At 39.5% G+C, this 19,508-nt stretch overlaps 1 protein-coding gene across 10 annotated transcripts in view; it reads right to left on the minus strand.

Moving 5' to 3' along the window:
* Nucleotides 1-19,508, minus strand: part of UNC5D (unc-5 netrin receptor D) — a 536,221-nt gene that overhangs the window by 105,488 nt on the left and 411,225 nt on the right. For 6 of the 10 annotated variants that reach the window (XM_032413428.1, XM_032413426.1, XM_032413424.1 and 3 more), the window contains 3 exons: nt 3,250-3,430; nt 2,105-2,272; nt 204-368 (listed from right to left, as the gene is read on the minus strand). In XM_032413428.1, the coding sequence (XP_032269319.1) occupies nt 204-368; nt 2,105-2,272; nt 3,250-3,430 (514 nt within the window). The remainder of the gene's footprint in view (nt 1-203; nt 369-2,104; nt 2,273-3,249; nt 3,431-19,508) is intronic. The other 4 variants (XM_032413432.1, XM_032413429.1, XM_032413431.1 and 1 more) reach the window with 1 other exon arrangement.

Below are 19,508 nucleotides of genomic sequence, written 5' to 3' on the forward strand. Positions count from 1 at the left end.
GGAAGTTACAGTGATACAATATTTAAAATGACCCCATCGCTGCTAAAAATGTATCTGACTACTTTTCTACTCTTCCACTCATTTTCTTTTTGCTCTTGGAGAACGATTTCGCTTTCTGCTAACGTGTTCAAGTGAATGAATGGTCACGACGTTTCTTTTCATGTTGTGGACAAACACTGAAAATGTGAAACAGAAGGTGTTACCTAGAATGCAGAGACCATCTGTACAGTTTTCAGATTCCTGGCTTAGCCCTTCACAGAACTTGCCCCCGTTCCTTGGGGGTGGGGCCGTGCACTCCCGAATCCGCAAATGCTCACACTCCGGACTGCAGACTGACCATTCGCTCCACGCTTCCCAGCTCCCATCCACTTCAAGGGAAACAAAAGGAACAACCATTAAAGAATGAAGCAGGCAGATGTCAGGAGACTCCCCCCAGGACTACTGTTGTTCTTATAGCTGGATTTTAAAGAAATCACCACTACCACAAAAAAAGACAAAGTAATTTCTGTTTATCTTCTCTCCATGGTTTCTTTCCTAAAGACAGAGGCTAACAGAAGCAGTGGTGTAATTCTCTGGCTATTTCAGGAGGAGACCAGTTACTGAATTTAGGCAAGCATTCGCATGATCAGTGCCCTTGGGGTGGCTAATAATGTCATTACCCATTCTTTCCCAGTCATGCATGCCCAGGTGCATCTTAGATGGATAAAGTATGTGGGGGTAATCACCAGTTCCTTGGGGGTTGACAGTTTAGAACAGAGAGTAGAATGAACTATCTTTAAGCCCTAAAAGCCCTAAACAATAAGAAGTTAAACCTATATATATTGATAGTATTAAAGTAAAACAGGTCAGTCAAACCCCAAGATACCAGGGCTTACATAAATAGAATTTCGTGGGTCATAGATTGCTGCTCTATGTAGAAATGAACAAACTGATTTTAATTCCACTAAAAATTGACCCTAGAGATTATGGGAGCTGTTGGAGGCAATTGTCCCATTACCTCCTAGGAATAGTCCAACCACGCTTATGTGGGTTAAGATAGATCGTGCAATTTTTAATCTAGAGCAATTAGTCAAGAAGAGGGTAACATAAAAAATACTGAACTTGAAGCAAAATGTCCGACAACTTGTCTTGGTTGTGTTCACATATTGGCTCCTGGGCAATCCCTTAGCCTTAGTTTACTGTTTCTGTCAACTGGGGGCTAATAAAACTCACAACACAGAGTTAAATGACATTACACGTATACAAATATCTTGCACATAGTAAGCACTCAATAAATGTTTACCGAATATGAGTTTAAAATGAAACTCCAAGAATAAGCTGCTGGTGAGAGGCTCAGCTTAGCTCTGAGCAGAACTAGATCTGAAATTTTAAAGACCCGAGGCTCGAGTCCAGTGTCCTTGGAGTTAATGTTTTATAATGCATGTGAGACCCAGGATCCATTTATTTCTCAGTGGGAGGATATGCTTTCCATAAAGAAAGTCACCTTCCATCTCATCTATTCCTCATTGTAGAAATTGGGTTAGAGCCAGTAAGAGATGAACCAAAAAGAGCTTATAAGAGCCATATTTGGTCAACGAAGCCTCTATTCAGAAAGGAAGGCAAACACAGACCACATGTAAAATAGAAACCACTGTGATACTGTATCATCTCTGCCAATTGTATTGGAAATAAATACAAAGCTGAGAAGGTGAGTTGATTGGAAGGAAAAGGGTCAAATTTTTGCTACCTGCTTTGTGCTCACGGACAACTCCATCCCTGTTATTGTTCAAGTAAGTGCCACCAGATGGGAGAACCCAAGGAGAGAAGGGAGGGTTTAGCCTAACCAGACCTGGGTAATACAGAAATACTTCAAAGCCTTTGGCTTGTTGATGGTGAGTGTCCAGGATCATGTAAATATTGAATATATATATTTACTTTCAAATGGAGGTATCTCACCCAGGTTCTTGCTATCCTAGTGAGGTCCACACTAGCATTTTGGACAAAGGCTGCATTGTGAGAAGATGGGAGAGAATAACTTTGGGAAGGAAGGTTCTATTCAGTGCTTCCCACCAGCTTACTAGTGTTGGTGGGTCAGAAGGGAAAAGGGAATCTACACATATCTCACCAGGACAAAGAGAAGTGCAGGTTATTTTCTGCACTGACATTCCCTCACAAAAGGCCCCACCATTGAGAGGAGCTGGGTTGGTGCAGGTCCGGGAACGTTTCTGCCATCCTCTACCACAGCGAACATTGCAGGCTGACCACTCTGTCCAGGAAGACCAGCCTCCATTCACTGAGAGAGAGAAGTGGGGAGGGGAGAAAGAAAGGAGAGAGGTTTTTACTGATTGCCTACTATGTGCAAGCCACTGCGCCGGGTGTTGTGAGTTCGGCATCCAGGGACCAAGAGACCCTGCGGACCCACACTGGCTGCTCCATCATGAGGCAACAGTGGGGCTCCCCTTGCCTCTGTCCCTCAGTCTACTCATCTGATAGGATAGGGACCCAGAGAATTTCCTCTGTGGGAAATTATGAAAAACAGGAAGACGTCATCAACACATCTCTAAAGCACTTGAAAATCCAGAGTACAGGAAGAAAATATCAGCATTTGAATTTCTATTACTTTAAGTGCTTCAAAAATAAATCCCAGGGCTCTTCTGCTGTGGAAGGGAAGGCCTTTAAATAGCCGGGAAGTTCTTCTACAGGATACCTGAGATATTCAGAAAATAGTAATGTTTGTTTCTGGTGGATTTTTTTTTTTTTTTTTTTTTGCCAGAGAGAGGGAGAGTACAAGCTGGTGGAGTGGCAGGCAGAGGGAGAAGCAGGCTCCTCGCTAAGCAAGGAGCCCGATGCGGGGCTCGATTCTGGTGGATTTCTTATGCCAGGAGAGGAAGTGCCCAGAGCAGGTCTGGGGAGGATGGGGGTGGATGTTGGATTTGGGAGGGTGGGAGGCAGAAGGTGCCCACTTTGCTTCTTTTCAAATATTAACACAATGGGAGAAAATGAACGACTTTTAAAATTCTTTTTAAAAGAGGGACCGGAAACATCCCTATCTCACGGAAGTCCGGTACTGGAGGGAAGAGCAAACACATCAGTGGTAATAGGCATGTATTCTCCCTCCACCAAATGGGAGAGGCAGGAGAGAGCACAGTAGTGAATGATCCCTAAAGTCTTTTCAGCTCTAAACAACGAAAGTTGTAATGTAATACGTATCCTTCTACTTCTCCGCTTTCCATCCTCCCTATCCATTCCTGGCCTTTGGGCTGGTCTTACCATAAACCACCACTGTGGCTGACAGGCTCCTCCTCTTGGCCACGATGTTGGCTGCCATGCAGGTGTAATTTCCTGAGTCCGAGAGCCGTGCCTGGCGGATGATGAGGTTGTGGTCAGCCCTGGTGTCAATGTTCTCGTCTTGCTCGGAGTCAATGGGCTCCTCATTTTTCAGCCATTCCACCTATAAGAAGACAGGAACATCTACTGGTCATTAAAAAGAAAAAGAACTCTTTTCTGGAATTGCTAGGTGAGCAGTTCTGGTGTGGGGGAGAGAGACATTCCTAACATATAGAGTAACAGCAATGATTTTTCCATATCTCATCCCTTTTATTTAGCCAATTTGGCATATTCAGGAAATGAACTGAATGATTTTTCCATATCCCATCCCTTTTATTTAGCCAATTTGGCATATCCGGGAAATGAATCAGTGTTCACTCGAGTTAATAAACTGGAGGCAGGAAAAGAACACAAATATGTACTGACTTTGACCCATTTTTTAAAAAGGCGGTGGAAGAGAGAAAAGAGGGGACTACAATTAGGTCATTTTGTTATATTTCATTTTATTGCAACTCTGATGATGATGACTGTTTCCACGACAAGTCTAATATGGAGCTCAGAAAGTCAACACATATACGCAGAACTTTGTGCTGAGAGGATATTTATATTGTCAGACAAGGTTTCAGGTCAATGTTTGCATTTAAACACATTTTAAGAAAGGTGTGATGGGGCGCCTGGGTGGCTCAGTTGGTTAAGCATCCAACTCTTGGTTTCAGCTCAGGTCAAGCTCACAGGGTCCTGGAACTGAGCCCTGCCTCGGGGCTCTGTGCTCAGTGGGGTAGTCTGCTCCCTCCCTTCCCCCGCCACCTCTCCCCCTGCTCACACTCTCTCTCTAAAATAAATATTTAAATTTTTTTTAAAAAGGTGTGATAATGTATAAAGGCCAATATAATACAGATTTGGGCAATCATAGGGAGTAAAATCCAAATCTCAGTGTTCTCTAGTCTTGGAGATACATTTCTCTGGTGATCAATTCCGTAACTCCTTCAATGATCCAGCAGACATTTAGGCTGGGTTAGATGCCCGGCACATTTAAGGCCCAGCTTCTCCTCTGGAGGAGCAGACTTCCAACATTCTCTGGGCACAGGCTAGTCCCATCTCTGATTTATTTTCTCTAGTTTGCTCCCAGAGAACCTATTTTCCTCTTTCCAGTTCTGCTCTGATCCTACCCTTGGTCTAAACGTCACTTTCCTTGGATACCTGGAGAAGACAGAGATGGAACCTTCTGCTCCCTAGATCCTCACCTTCCCCCCAGATGGAGTGCAGCACCTTAGTGCCCCTATTTTACAAAGCAGGCCAATTTCACCCCTGAACTGCCTGCCTTCCCATTGTGTCCTCTGCTTCTGTATCTAAACAACATCTCCACTCTCTAGTGCCATCTTGGTAGTGCTAGATGCACCTTGTTTGACAATAACCATTTAGCTCTAGGTATCAGAGTATATTATACACAGAAATTTAACAGACACATCAAAACCATAATGTAACACAAAAAGCAATAGCAGTGACTACACCAAAGAGACACCACACAGTAGCAAATGCATTGGGGGACTTTTCCTCTTACCCTGCCCACCATTAGCACAGATGATTGAAAGCTGCTTTGGAATGAGATGCCTCACTCCTGTTTAAATCTAAGGAATCCTAATTTACCAATAAACAAGTGACATCTGTTGTACAATTTGGTTTTATAAGGATTTGTTGGTCTCTATGATGAAATTTACCCCATTAAACAAGAGTTCAGAGTACCAAAAACATCACCATCCAAAAGGTACCCTCCAAGAGGTCAATTTTGGAAAATAAGGTGACACAAAATAGCCAAAAGAAGAGATCTGAGAACTGCTTTTACATATCAGGAAGAGGAGAAAAAGGAATGTGGTTCAGGGCCATGAAGTAAAGAAGTAAGCCTGACTACCAGAGTTCCTGGTAGTTCCTGAAGGGGTCACCATGTCCCAGCCTGGAGGAGGCACAGGCACTAATGGTGACCCCCCCAAGCCCCAAAGCACTGCTGTGTTTAACAAAACAGGACAGTGGAAGGGATTTTAAAACACATCTGATCCCCAGTCTGTGAAAAAATGCCCTCCGTTCCCCACTGACACTGCATATTTTATAGTAATTCACTTATTCACAGATGAATATTCAAACACACACTGGCTATCAGAGGGGGGCTGGAGAGTTGGGTAAAGCTAGATAGACAAAACCCACCCACATAGCTTCTCCTTTCATGGATCTTAGAGTTAATGGGTAAGGTGGAAATAAAGAAGTCAATCCACATCACAACCAGAAAACAAGAGCTGGGAGTCACACTGTCACTGATATCTGGGATGAAACGCTTGCTGTAAGGCCAACAGGGATGGATTTTTTAAATCACCACCATCACAGCTATGTCACTGGAAAGAACAAGCTGGTCTGCTTAAAGTAGGTCTGGGGAGCTTCTGTTCTACTCCACTCTCCTGGTTCAGAAATTCTGCATGTAAATTGCCCAGTTTTCTGATTGTTCATTCCCTTCCTCTTGCTATTTGTGATACCTAGAAAGCTGTTCCCTATGTCCCCACCTAAGTCTTCTTTACCACAGTTCCCCACAAACAGCTGGTCAGTAAAGTCAGGCAGTTCTGACCCAGAAGTAAATGATCTCTAGCGAGTAAACAGCCAGAAAGAGCTCTGGAGACTGAAACCAAAAGAGTCCCAGCACCTGGAAATCAAAGAAAGCTTTCCTGAAGGAATTTCAGCTTGGAAGAAATCAAAACCACCATCATCAAGTGTAGAGGTTTAGCTTCAAATTGAAAACTTACATAAGAATAAACCATACACAAAATTAAACAACCAACCAACTAGGAAAATATTTGCTACAAATGTGGCAGATAAAAGGGGGGAAAATATGATGATCCGAGGAATCATAATCTCAAGAGCTCAAGCTCTCATACACTAATGATAGAACTCCATCCTTGATAATACAGCATAAAGACAAAGAAAAGGGATATGTGGCAATTAAACAACTGAATAAATATCCTACACCACTGATAAGAAAGTTAATATAATGAAGTTTTTTCTACCAAAATACCAAAGATTAAAATTCTACACACACACACACACACACACACACACACACAGTTTTTATTTTTGTGGTTTGTTTTTTGCTGAACTTGCAGAGTATGGGGCATTTCTGTGATTGCTACTCTACCATTATCCCCTTTCTGGGATCTGAGCAACTGCCTCTAACTACCTGGGCTGTGGGCTGCTTTTATTCTTGCCTCCACAGTTGATTCTCCATGAAGGAATCAGATCATTTCTGGCTCAAAACCCTTCAATGGTCTTGAATCTCACTTAGAATGAAATTGCAAATCCTTACCAAGGCTAACAAAGCCCTTCTCAGTCTGGCCCCCCAATCAGTTCTCCACCTCAGATGCCCCCAAGTAATCCCTGCTCCCTCTGTTCCAGCCGTCCTGGACTCCTTCCTGTCCTAGAAAGCTCAAAGCAAGTTCCCACCCACCTCAGGGCCTTAACACTTGCTGATTCCTTTGCCTGGAAGGCCTTTCCCATAAGCACCCTCATGGCTCAATCTCACTTTTCATTCAAGTCTCTGATCAAGTGTTACCTCCTCAGAGAGGTCTTGCCTACTAGTCCTTTTTCCTAAGCAGCCACCCTTCCCTGTCCACTCTTCTGCCCTATCTGCTTTAATTTTCTTCCTAATATTTATCTCTATCCGATAGTCTTAAAGATAGTAATGCCTTTTGTTCTTGTAATGATGCTCCTAGGAATTTACTAAAGAAAAGTATCAGGGCTACAACAAGGATTTAAACACAATAAATTATTTTTGGTAGAGAAAGAGAGGGAGGGAGGGAGAAAGAAAAACGTATGCCAAAGCCACATGCCAAATAGAGCTTTGTTTAAATAAATCATGATGCAACAATATGATTTAATGTTATACAGACATGAAAAGTCATGATTTCAACTAGAGAAAACATAGAAAATGCTCCTAATATATGAAAGAGTCAAAATGCAAAATTGTATGTTTAGCGTTATCATAAATTCATAAAACAAAAAAAATCATGAACATATATATACTTAAAAAATGATTGGAAGAAAATGCAGTATGTTTATAGAGGTTTTAAGAGAAAGCTGTCCTTCCTGTGGCACATTCAATGGAAAGCTATTTAGTAATCTGACAAAATCACTTTAGCTTAAAAAATCCCTCTTAATTACCATGTGGCACAGTGGTTTTCAAATTTATATTTAAACATAGAATGTTTCCTCAGTTTAATGCTTATCTGAAAGCCCAAGATGAAAAAGTAGATAAGGCAATTTCTTACAACCGCTGAAGAAGTGAGGGTATCAGAGCCACAGATGGGAGGGACCCTAAGCTGAATTAACGTGGCCATTCCCAGAGCCACTGTTGGCAGAACTCCAGGAGAAATCATTCCTGTCCTTCCCTATGTCAGTCATGCCCTGTGGAGATGTTCAAGCACAAGCTGTACCACCATATAAGTTGCACCCACCACACAATCTACCCCCTACCCACCCACATGTACTATGGACATATGCAATATGTCTCCCCAGATCATAGTCTGAAAAACACTGATACAGGATGAATTTGGCATCATAGTTATATACATGTTGTGGTATACTCAGTGTTTATGGTGTCATGACTGAGGTCCCTCCATCCAATTATGTCTATAAACAAGCAGTGCATTAGGAGACTCCTAACTGTGGGACTGTTTTTTATGTAAACTAATAGTTTATCCATTAAACTGATGGCAAGATCTTTATGAGGAAATCAGTTTGGTATTTTCTGGGCTTATAAAAATGACGAATTGCTTTTGGATTTACACTTTTGTCACTTAGAGAAATTTTAAAACATTTTTGATGAGCTAAGTGCTCCTAATGTTGAGTAGTTTAATAAATAAGATAGCAAAAGCATGCCCTAAACCAGCAGTTGCAAACTCAAATGTTTCTGGGGGCCAGGGAGGGAACATAAATTACCGAAGTGGCCCTGGGTGCAAGACATCCATGAACATCACTTGCATATTAAAGACAAGGGACTGTTCATTTCCCCAAAGGAATGAGCTCACTCTCATTTGTCTTAAAAAATGTTATCACTTTCTGTCTCCTTTTGTTTTTCCCACTTTTAGGTAGATACAGGAGTATTAAAAAACCAAAAAAAACAAAAAACCAACAATGAGTATAATGAAAGTGACAATGACCTCATTTTTGCTTAAAAATCTCTTGCTTTTAAATTCACGGTGGTCTTTGAATTTCTGGAGTATTGAGCCTCTGTGTCAGGATGTATAGGGAAGTGGTGGCTATTTATGACAAAATGTAGATCACATGACCTGTTGCAAATGTGCAGCCATCAGTCAGGTTCAGACTGTGGCTACCAGTGTAGCCAGAGCTTCCAACTCTCACAAGAAAACCAGGGACGTATATTCTAATGTAATATTTCTTGATTCTAACACGATGGCTCAAAATCTATTGGGAGGGCCAAACAAAATATATCCAGGAACTAGATTCACTCCCTCTTCTCCACAAATACAACACACCAGCTTTCTGGCCACTTGTGAACATTACCACAAAGATATCCTTCACTGAAGTTAATTTCTTTTCATTAAATCTGCCTCCCCCATCATCCTAAAATGTTATGGTTCATATGTATCATATGCCACTCTCCAGGCTTTCTCATGGGAATGTCTGACAAGTATCACAAGGGCATGAATATTGAGTTAGAAAATTATTTTACAAGAGGTTGCCAACACCGGGAAGGCCCTAATTAAGCCCTTAACAGAAGCAACGCAAATTTTCAAATTAGCATTATGGGGTCAATACATTGACTACCTTAAGCTAAAGGACATTTGTATCACTAAAGCCAAATGACCTTGTGCTAACAGGTCTCTCTTTGACAGAGAGGCTTACCAGTCCAGAAGGTTGTTGGAGGCATTCACCCCTCAGAGAAACAATTCTTCATATGTTTCTCCTTATTTGGTTTAGATAAATTAACCCAGTTAGAAGCGTGTGAAGAAACTAGTTACTTAGAGGTAATGAGCTTATGGATTTGCAGGATGCCCGCATCTATTAGCATAGTGTTATGTATAGATGGTCTGCAATTTGTAGATTTTTCCAGTTTATAAACAAATCTGGAAAAGCAGACCATCAAAGACAATTAGATTTCCTGCCAGGTTCCTGATCAGTCATTCTGGTTAGCAGGGGACCGAATGTATGTAATTGATGAGCCTATAGATTTTCTCAACAATAGGCAGCAAGGTGTAATTGGATGGGGAGGGAACCTCCTTTAGAAGAGTAATGGATTGATGCTCTGTGGGGGATAACCTTATCTGAGACCTGGGTTATAGGTGAAAATGTTTGCATGAGACCTAACATTTCACCTCTACTGACCTTTTGTCAAAGACATCTATGATTGTACACACATAAACCTTACACTTAAATGTTTATTTCCATTAGACAGTATGTCAGAATTCTAATGCTCCTGTTCTTGTTCTTAATATTCCATAAGACAATGAGAAGGCAGTGTTACTAACCTTTCAGAAATGTAAAAAAAAAAAAGAAAGAAAAGAAAGAAAGAAAAAGAAAAAGAAAAAAACTAGACTAGAAAGAAAAAGCCATTTTAATGGCCCAGCTCTTCTTCTCATGCAGGATCCCAAACCTCTTCTCTGATTTCTAGATAGCTTCAACCTGAAACTTTTCCTTAATATCCCTGAGAAAATGCCAGTGAGGACCATTTGTTGATATCATGTACCTATCCTCCAATTCCAGTCCTCTTTGGGGATTTGCTAGACTGGTTATGAAATTGAGTTGCTCATATGTACTATAGATGTAAACTCAGATTTATGACTTTTGAAGGTTCTCCATCTACTCATTGCCTGTGATCATTTTCTTTCTGAAAATGACTCAGTGGCATGCTCCTTAAGAACACGCAGCAATGTTTTAAATATTCTTTTATCTTGCACAGAACCTACTTCGGAGGATGTTCAATGGCATCTCTTGAATACATTTTCTAGCTCAAATTGATGTGCTTACAAATTTAGAGACAGGCATGATACACATACATACAATAAAACTTCAAGCTGCATCATGGAGTGAGGGTCAAAGGAGAAGGATATCCTTGCTTTAGATCCCAGGGTTGAGCACAGATATGATCTAGAAGACAGACATTTTTAATGTAGTTGTTCTTAAATATATTCTGGCAGCCACTTCATAATGGCTACATATGGTCTTATGTTGAATTTATGTATTTGCTCTAAGTATGAATTATATAGCGTAATCAATGTGGTTTTTTTCTCCCTACTACAACTAAGGGTGGCTTGGGAAGGCAAGCCCCTAGGACAGAGTGGAGAGAAAGACTACATTAGGGAGTAGGAGAGGCAGAGTCAGGTAAATAGTGGAAGGGCACAGCAGTTCCCACTGTTGTCATTCCCTACATAACATCTCAAACTTTCTGTGAAGTTCCCATCTTACAAAATAACAAATGTGATGACTTCTGTGAGAAAACAGAAAGCAGAGGAATTCATTCTACCTGGTAAGGGGTAGATAGCACCCCAAGGATACCTTGCCCAGAGTTGGATACATAGTCAATGGCAGGGCCAGAATCGGAATCCGAGAGGCTTGCAACAACTGTGTGCAGTCATCTATACCATTTGCCAGATTTGGGCGGAATGACCATATGCTATTTGCAAAATTACACTGAAATAGAGAGGACTGGCACCATCGAAGATAATTTTGTAGACATATTTCAGGATTTCATGATCATTCCTAAGGAAGAGCTGCAAAAAATTTTCTTGATAAAAGCCTCACTGTTGGAATCAGTGTATAGTCTCCTAGGGGGCTGATTTAAAGGACAGCTCTCATTTGAATGTGCACGTTCTGGTTATATTATACTAACATGTCAGAATGTTCAGAATGTGGCCAGAGTTATTTTGACATCAAAAATTACTCAATATTTGTCCACGTATAACTCATGGAAAGTTATGGCAGCCCTCTCAAAGTTATCTGGTGTTTTATTTGCTTTTTTGGCAATGAGCAGAAATGAGTGGAGCACATAGTCCATGAAATCAGGCTGGGACAATACAGCCTGCAGTCTTAAAATATTTAAGAAGGCCAACTGTACCTAAGTGTGTTGGGGGATGTGTAGAAAAACATTTGCTTTCCTGAGAAAAGGAACAGGTATTTCTGGCCTTTCACCTGTTTGGGCATGAATGTGATTCTAAAGACATGACAGCCATCTTGTGACCATGAGCAAAAGGCAAGAAGCCACAGAGATATTGGTCATGGTCTTTATACTCCCAAGTGAACACACTATGCTTCAAGACATTATCTCATTTGATCCTCAGAACTCCAAGGTAGGCAAAGAAAAGATATTCTTCCCATTTCATAGATCCTAGGATTTGCCTAATACAACATACTTGGAAAATGGCAGAACTAGAAGCAGTAGCCTTCAAATACTTTTTCTACCAGAAAACATTAGCTGTTTTCTTATGTCTTTTACTGACCACATAAAGTGCTATTCTTTAACATTTCCCATGATTTGGCCTGCCATTCTTGAATAAATCTGAACTGGGACTTACTTATTGCATAGAGTGACATTCCTCTACTCACAGTGGAGTGTACGGACTTTTTCTTTTTTTTTTTTTTTAAGATTTATTTGAGAGAGAGCATGTGCTCACATGTGAGTGGGGGAGGGAGTAGAGAGAGAGGGAAGGCAGACTCCCTGCTGAGCAGGGAGCCCAACGTGGGGCTTGATCCCACAACCCTGAGATCATGACCTGAGTCCAAGCCAAGAGTCGGCACTCAACTGACTGAGCCACCTAGGCGCCCCAGAGCATACTGTTTTCTAAGGTTTAGTTCAGGCCATTTCTTGCTTTGCTACTTTCAGAGGAGATGTCACCTGTCCTCTCCTCTCTCCTTGATAATATTTCCTTCAAGTTATTTATAACCCTACTATCAGGTTTCCCCTTTTGTCTTCCTTTTCTTGCCAGACTGTATAGATTGATTTTAAAGCCACCTACACTGCAGTTTCTTCAATTTAGCTCTACTTATCTGATTATGCATCACAAAAGGAAGCAGAAATCCAACTTAATTGTGAAGTCACAGCAGCAGAACCAGGCAAATGATAGGAACCTAATGATCACAGATTGAATCACACTCGCTGATGCTGAAGGAAATTACAGACATGCGTACCTCTGCAGAACCCAGGATTCTGATGATGGAACTTGACGTTCTGACATTGTATGTCTCTTGTCAGATCAGTGTTGTCCTTTAACTTCCCCTTTTTAGTTATGAAAGTCAGGTGTAGTCTCATGTATTTTCTTATTCATTTTGACAGGTAAACGGTCTCTGAGAAAGGGAACACCCTGATCCACTGTTTACTGAAAGTGTAACACTGTCGCGAGTGAAGAATGAGCCCTGTTTACATTAATGTAAAACATTTACAAGAATGTGAAAGGCAAAAGACAACATGGAACAGAGGAAACATCAATAAGAGAATGGGGAGAGAGAAGCAATGGGCAGAGGATTTGTCAGGAGAGGCACCTGCTGCCATTTTCAGCTGTGTTTTCCATAGTGCAACACATCTTGTGTTTTGCTAACTCTACCTTTGCTCATTCCCATCTGCTAGGGAAAAAAAGGATTCTGGGTTTGAACCTTTGATGAAGCAACACCTAAAAGGCGCTTGCAAAGCTTGATATCCCAAGGAGTGATCATAAATATAGTGTCATGCTCCATTTCATTTTAAGAGACTATTTTAGGATGGGAAGAACTCTCTAACAAGATTACAAAGAGTTGGCTTTCAGAGAGACTTAAAACTGTTTCTGTATTCATATTTCCTCCCACAATTTCTACTATGTAAATAAGGTTTAAAGGTGGTAGTCGGGAGATATTAATTAACAATTCCCTTTTCTTGTTCCTTGCTACCATGTAATATATGCTCAAGTATTGAGAAAATAGCCATTTTTAAGGATTAAAGCATTAAAGACTCTAAACATTCATATCATAAACTGGTTTTAGGTGCTGATATCTGAGTTACACACAATTAGATAAAGATACACAAACACATATCACTTACACATACATATATATGCACCATCTGAGAAATCTAGTCTGCTCGGAATAAAAATGTTTCCATCAGCCACAGTGAAAGGCTAATCATGTAATGATCTACAAAGGAAATGCATGGACAGATATGGATTAGCTCAGCTTCCGTATACTGGGTGGCTGAGAATGAATTAGCATAATCATAAATTTGTTCGAATTACAGAAGGCAATTATCAGAGACCAGCGTACAACATTATCAAAATGAAATCACCAAAGTGCATCTACATTCCAGGTAGATGCCACTGAGTTAATAGTGCTTAAAAAAAAAAAAAAGCTCTATATTCATTCATCTTTCATCTCTTTGATTACTATACACTCCATGCAAGTTCCCTTTTAGCTGACAGACAAAAAGCTGCTAAGAAAGAAGGAAAAAAAAATACATGCTGTACAAAAAAAATATCACGCTCAATATAATAACGTAACTGTAAAGTCTAAAGTCTTGTATGGATAATTTCTCTAGATCAGTGGTTAAGGATAGTGCTTTTACATTTTAGACAGTACTTCCCATCACCTCTTGTGTTCTCTCCAAAATATTGATGAGGAATAAAACTGTGACTAAACCTGTCATTATCTGCTCCAAACAAAAGTTGTCTGTGCAGAAACGCAGTGCTGTTTGGCCAGGGTAACTCCACTGCTGTTCATACTGTTTTCATTTTTGCCTTCCCATCAAACATGGGACCTGTTGCCTTGTTAACCACTGTCAGCCTGGAAAGGGTCCAGGAGAGTTAAATCTATCTTGTAAAGAGGGCAACAGATTTAGTTCCAAATTTTAGAGCTAAAGGGGCAATTCAAGTTAACTAGTTAAGATTATACATACATATATTAGAATGTGCCCAGGACTTCAACAAACATTAAAGAGATGCTCGAGAGAGGGCAGATTATACGGAGAAAGACAGAAAAGGATTTCTACTGTAACGACATACAGTGGGTTGTACTGTTACAAAGGATGATAGGCCCAGCGGGGCAAGAGGAGGGAAAAGAGGAAGGAAGGGAGACTCACATTTTATTTGTACTGACTGCTATGCACTGGATACTAGTCTAGGCTCTTTCACATCTTAACCCACTTGGTGAGCTGGGCATCCTTACGTTTTTATACTTAAAAAGTAACTGAGAAGGCAAGAACCGAAATATTCAAACATGCTCAAAATTCTAGCAACTTAAATCAATAAACAAACAAAAACTCCTTCCTTTGTTTTTTCATAGCCGCCTCTCTTGAATTCTTTGGCAAATACTCAACCCTTATCATTACATTTCACATGGGCTTCCACCCCATCAACTCACTGGAATTGCTCTTGCTAAGGCCACCAGTGATCTCCAAGTTGCTACATTCACTAAATGCACATTGTTTTGCATTCTTACTGGACTTTCAGGGATAATGAGAACATTCTCGGATTTTCTCCTCCATTGTTTTTTAATAATTCCACATGTTCTCTCCTCCCACCCTTCTGACCAATCCTGCCTTGTCTCTTTTGTTGGCTTCTTCTCTATTGAAACACGAAGTGTTGCATTTCTTGGCTCTCAGGATTAGGCCCCTCTCTACACCTGCCCGTACAATGTCTTTCCAATATGATATCACCAGACTGTGTGTCATGGCCACATACCGAACATTTCCAAATGAATATCCTCAGGTCACTGACCTTGAGCTAGAGCTTCTTATATTCAGATGCCTACTCAGCATCTATTTTTGTATGCTTCACAGATACTTTAAGCTCAACATGTGGAATTGGATTTAGAATTTTTTTTCTTGCAAGAGAAAGGAATAGAGGATTTTTTTACATGTCTGACATAATATTTGAACCTTCTTATCTGAAAATAGGGATTGACAGAAAAAATGGGAGGGTTGGTGACATAATAATTTTACATTAAAAAGCACACTCTTGATGTCATATATAGAATATATGGGACAGGGAGGGACAGGCAAAGCTAAGTCAGAGAAATCCTTAGAAGACTATAACAATAAGCCTGGGGAGACTCTGGTAGACCAAACTGGAAGGCTGTGATGGGTATATAGTAAAGAGCCTTGAAAGAGGTGAAGCCTTGAAGAAGTGAAGGGCTAAAACAGAATGAATGAAGATTTGATACAAGATTTAAAGAGAGGGCAGTCGAAATTTGGCACCCATATTTCTGACTTGGACGAGTGATATAGGGAACTCAGATGAAAAGATCATTTTGGGATGTTGTACTGATATGCATTGACTGAATATCACCTTGGTCCTAATATACAAAGAGCACTCTCAAATCAGTAGAAGAAACAGACAAGCAAACATGACAACAGAAAAATAAGCTAAGCACTTGAATAACTCCGTGAAGTTTACAATGTATATTAAGGCTTTGAAATAAACACTTTAACCCAGATCTCTCTTCAGCTCCAGACCAACACAGTCAACTACTTTGTGGGCATATTTTCTCCATGAGCTTCAGGATAAATTGTATCCATTGTATTTAATTGTGAAATGAAGCAAAAAAGTATAAAATGGTGGGGGTGGGGTGGGGTGGGGTGGCGAGTGGGGGAGGGTAAAGATACAACACCCTAAAGAAAATCACCATTTTAATGACACAAAAGGGAAGAGGAAACTACAAAAATATGTTGTTGCTATTGAGATAAGAGAGAAATCAGAAATGTATGTATCATGGAAGCCAAAAAAGAAAACATTTTATGTATTGAAAAATTATCCCTGAAGTAAAAGGTGAGTATAGTAAAGTCCCAGGCTCCATTTCTACATGAAGCTCCTCCTACAGCTCACAAGTTCCTATGTGAACTAAAGGACTCCACTCTGTCTTTGTTAATGAATGTAAATAAATAAATAAAATATTTTCCTCCTCTTTCACTTTCCTCATATTCACTAGAATTTCCCCAAAGTCAATTGGCCACTTGAAAAATAAAGTGGTATCTCTTTTTCACTCCTTATAGTAAAACAAACCCAGGCATATAAAATATTAAAAATATAGTCAGTGAAACCACAAAAGTACCATAAGAAAGCACAGGTGAGTATTTTGGTAATTTTTAGACAGGACAAGGATTTCCTGCATGGTATAAATAGCAAAAGCACAAAGATTGACTACTAAAATTTTAAAGTTTAACATATGTAAAAGATGCCTTAAACATAAAAAAGATGTTTGCAACATATGACAAAGTGTTATTATACTAAAATCAACAGAGATATTAAATACATTTTGTAATTTGTACAGCATGATGCCTATCCAATAAAAATGGATGCTGGATAATATGTTCTACCAATATGTACTGAACATCAGCTTGCTTTCTAATATACAAAGATCATGCTAAAATCAATAGGAAACACAACTTCCAACAGAAAATGAGCTAAGTACTTGAATAGACTAGAGGAGAAAAATATGTATGGAGAACTAACATAAAAATTGTTTAACTTCTCCAAAAATGAAAACGAGAGGATTACCGTTCGCCTATTCCCGTGGCAAAGCCTGAAACTATATAGGGTTGTCAAAATTGTAAAGAAATAGATGTTTTCATTTACTTTAGGTGCTGGTCTAAATTAGTACCTCCCTTTTGTGGGACAATCTTGCAGTTTTTACCAAAACTGAAAATACTGCCATCGTTTGATGTAAATTTCTACTGGTTCCAGCAGAATAATCATCGGTAAAAATCCAGAGATATATGCTAAGATGATAATATAGCCTTGTCTATAATAATGAAGAAACTGGAAACAACCTAATTGTTCACTAAAGATTCAGTCAATTATGGACATTTATTATTCCACAGAATACTATGCAACCATCAAAAAGAAGGATGCATTTCTAATGGGAAATATCTCCATGAGATATTTATTAAGTGTAAAAAGCAGATCTTAAAACTGCATTTCTATTATCTCCCCATTCAGAGACACTCATAAATAGCTGGAAGGCAGTTCACCAAATGTTATTTGGGTGGTGGAATTATCAGTGATCAAAATTTTCTTCTTTCTAAATCCCTATACTGCTGAAATTTTTAGTATGAACTATTTGACAAAATTTCTGGCTTCCCCTTTTATAAGTAGTTTCACTTCCTGGTCCCTTTTTAGTTTGCTGGGGTCACGTGACTAGTTCTGGTCAATCAGTCCTCAGTTGAAGTTGCCTGTCAGTTCCAGGACTGAGTATTTACTTTCCTGTGTTGAGATTCTTTTGACTTCTGTCTTTCTCCCTCTGCCACAACAGCTCACAATTTTTTTGAGAATGGCTATTCCATTAACCTTGGAACTGCAGTAAGACTGTCATGAACAGAGCTCCCAGATGACATGTGATAGCTACGTAACACAAGAGAGAAATCAATCTTTGTTATTTTAAGCTACTGAGATTTCTAGGTTGTTACTTTATCACCTAGTTTACCTTATTTTCTGCCATCCATATTATGTTTTTAAGCAGAAAGCAAAAAGCTATTTTCATTAAACAAAGATATGTTCCTCCAAATGTTTCTAACACTCCTGGTCTCTAAGAGGTAAACAAATTATCTTAAATTGCATATCTCTTTTTCCCCCCACAAACTAATACATTAACTAGAAAAGCAATCCATTTCTAGATGGCTGGCAGGCTAAGTGACTGTCCCACATCACATTTTTATCTTCATAGGCATCCTTACCTGGTTATTTTAGATAACTCCTTGATTTCTGCATCATCGTACACAGTGTAGATCATGGCCTCCAAATTCTAACCTCTAAGTCCATGGAGGAAAATTTAAATGAAATTATATTACTTTTTCATGTCATGCTTACTTCAGTTAACTATATAATTTCATCAGCAAAATTGAGTTTTTCCAAGTCTGTTTTAATTTTTTTAAATTACATAGGTTGTGTCATGCATTACAAACATTCCAAGAGGAATCCAGAAAGAAGTGACTCTGCACATCCAACACTGTGACACTGTCTCATTTGGGGAGGGTGTTTACATTTCCCATTTTAATCAGCCTGGTCAATTAAATTGGATGGTTTCCTTTTGTTTCCTCCCAGTTTATCCCCCTCTTCTTTGCATTCTGGTTTTATGAACTAGCTCAGAGCTGCTTTTTGGTCTTCACAACACTACAGGGAATGTTTAAAAAAGAAACTAAATTGCCTTCATGACTTTTTTTTTTCAAATTTGCTGGAAATGAGATTTTTCAACAGCCTCTATGCTATAACCCCCTCCTTCTTTTTTAATTTAAATCTTGGTACTAAAATGAGCTTACGATATTCCATTAATATCACTGGGGGGGGGGGACACTTGTTTCCTATGCAATATACAGGTTAGTCTATAATTCTCCCCACTCCTATCGTTCATTGTTCTATGATGTGTATGTTACATATTTTATATGTGTATATAATATATTTAGCAGTTTACTTGCCTTAATTATTCCACCTTTCCATATTACTTATCAAAAGTATTTAATGATCAAATGATCACAACTGTTGAAAAAGAGAAGTATAACCTATTTTGGAATTGAATATTTAATCATTTTGGGAAAAATAAATGTATATACATGTATCTTAAGTAAGCATAGAGTTCTTATCAAAGAATTAGCTGAATATAGGGTCCAGAAGACCAGTAGTATGCTAGACCATAAAAATATACATTGCACTTTCTCCACAGATAACTCATGAATTCTATAATGTAAAGATTATCAAGAGTTGATTCTGTGTAGTACCTGCCTGTTAAGTCAGCGTGGAGTTAAACCCCTATTATTCCTCTGTAAAATGAGGGAAAAAAAAAAGGTCCCTTCTTTCCCTTCCTCAGAGGGATCTTGAGAGGTTGAAAATGAAACCATGGATGAAGTGACTTTGGTACAAATATAAAGCAATAAATGAATGTAACGTGGTAGCAGGTTCCAGGAACAGATAGATGGTCTTGTGCAGCTTCACTCAGGATATAAAGTCAGTAGTTCAAGAGGATAAGACCAGACAAAAGCACGTTGAATATGTGTCCTACACGCCACTCAAGGAATTTGAACTCAACCCTGAAAGCACTAAGGAGCCACTGATAGGTTTTAACCAAAGGAGTCTGGGTTCAAAAAAAATCATTCTGCTATCAATGTGAAGGCGCCAAGCGACGCTGGATTAGAGAGGCCAGATAGGTAGTTATTAGTCCGCCAAAGGAGAGAAAGGATGAAGGCCTGCATAAGGCATTCA

This window comes from Phoca vitulina, unplaced genomic scaffold (assembly GCF_004348235.1).
Source record: "Phoca vitulina isolate PV1807 unplaced genomic scaffold, GSC_HSeal_1.0 scaffold15, whole genome shotgun sequence".
Classification (NCBI taxonomy): Eukaryota; Metazoa; Chordata; class Mammalia; order Carnivora; family Phocidae; genus Phoca; species Phoca vitulina.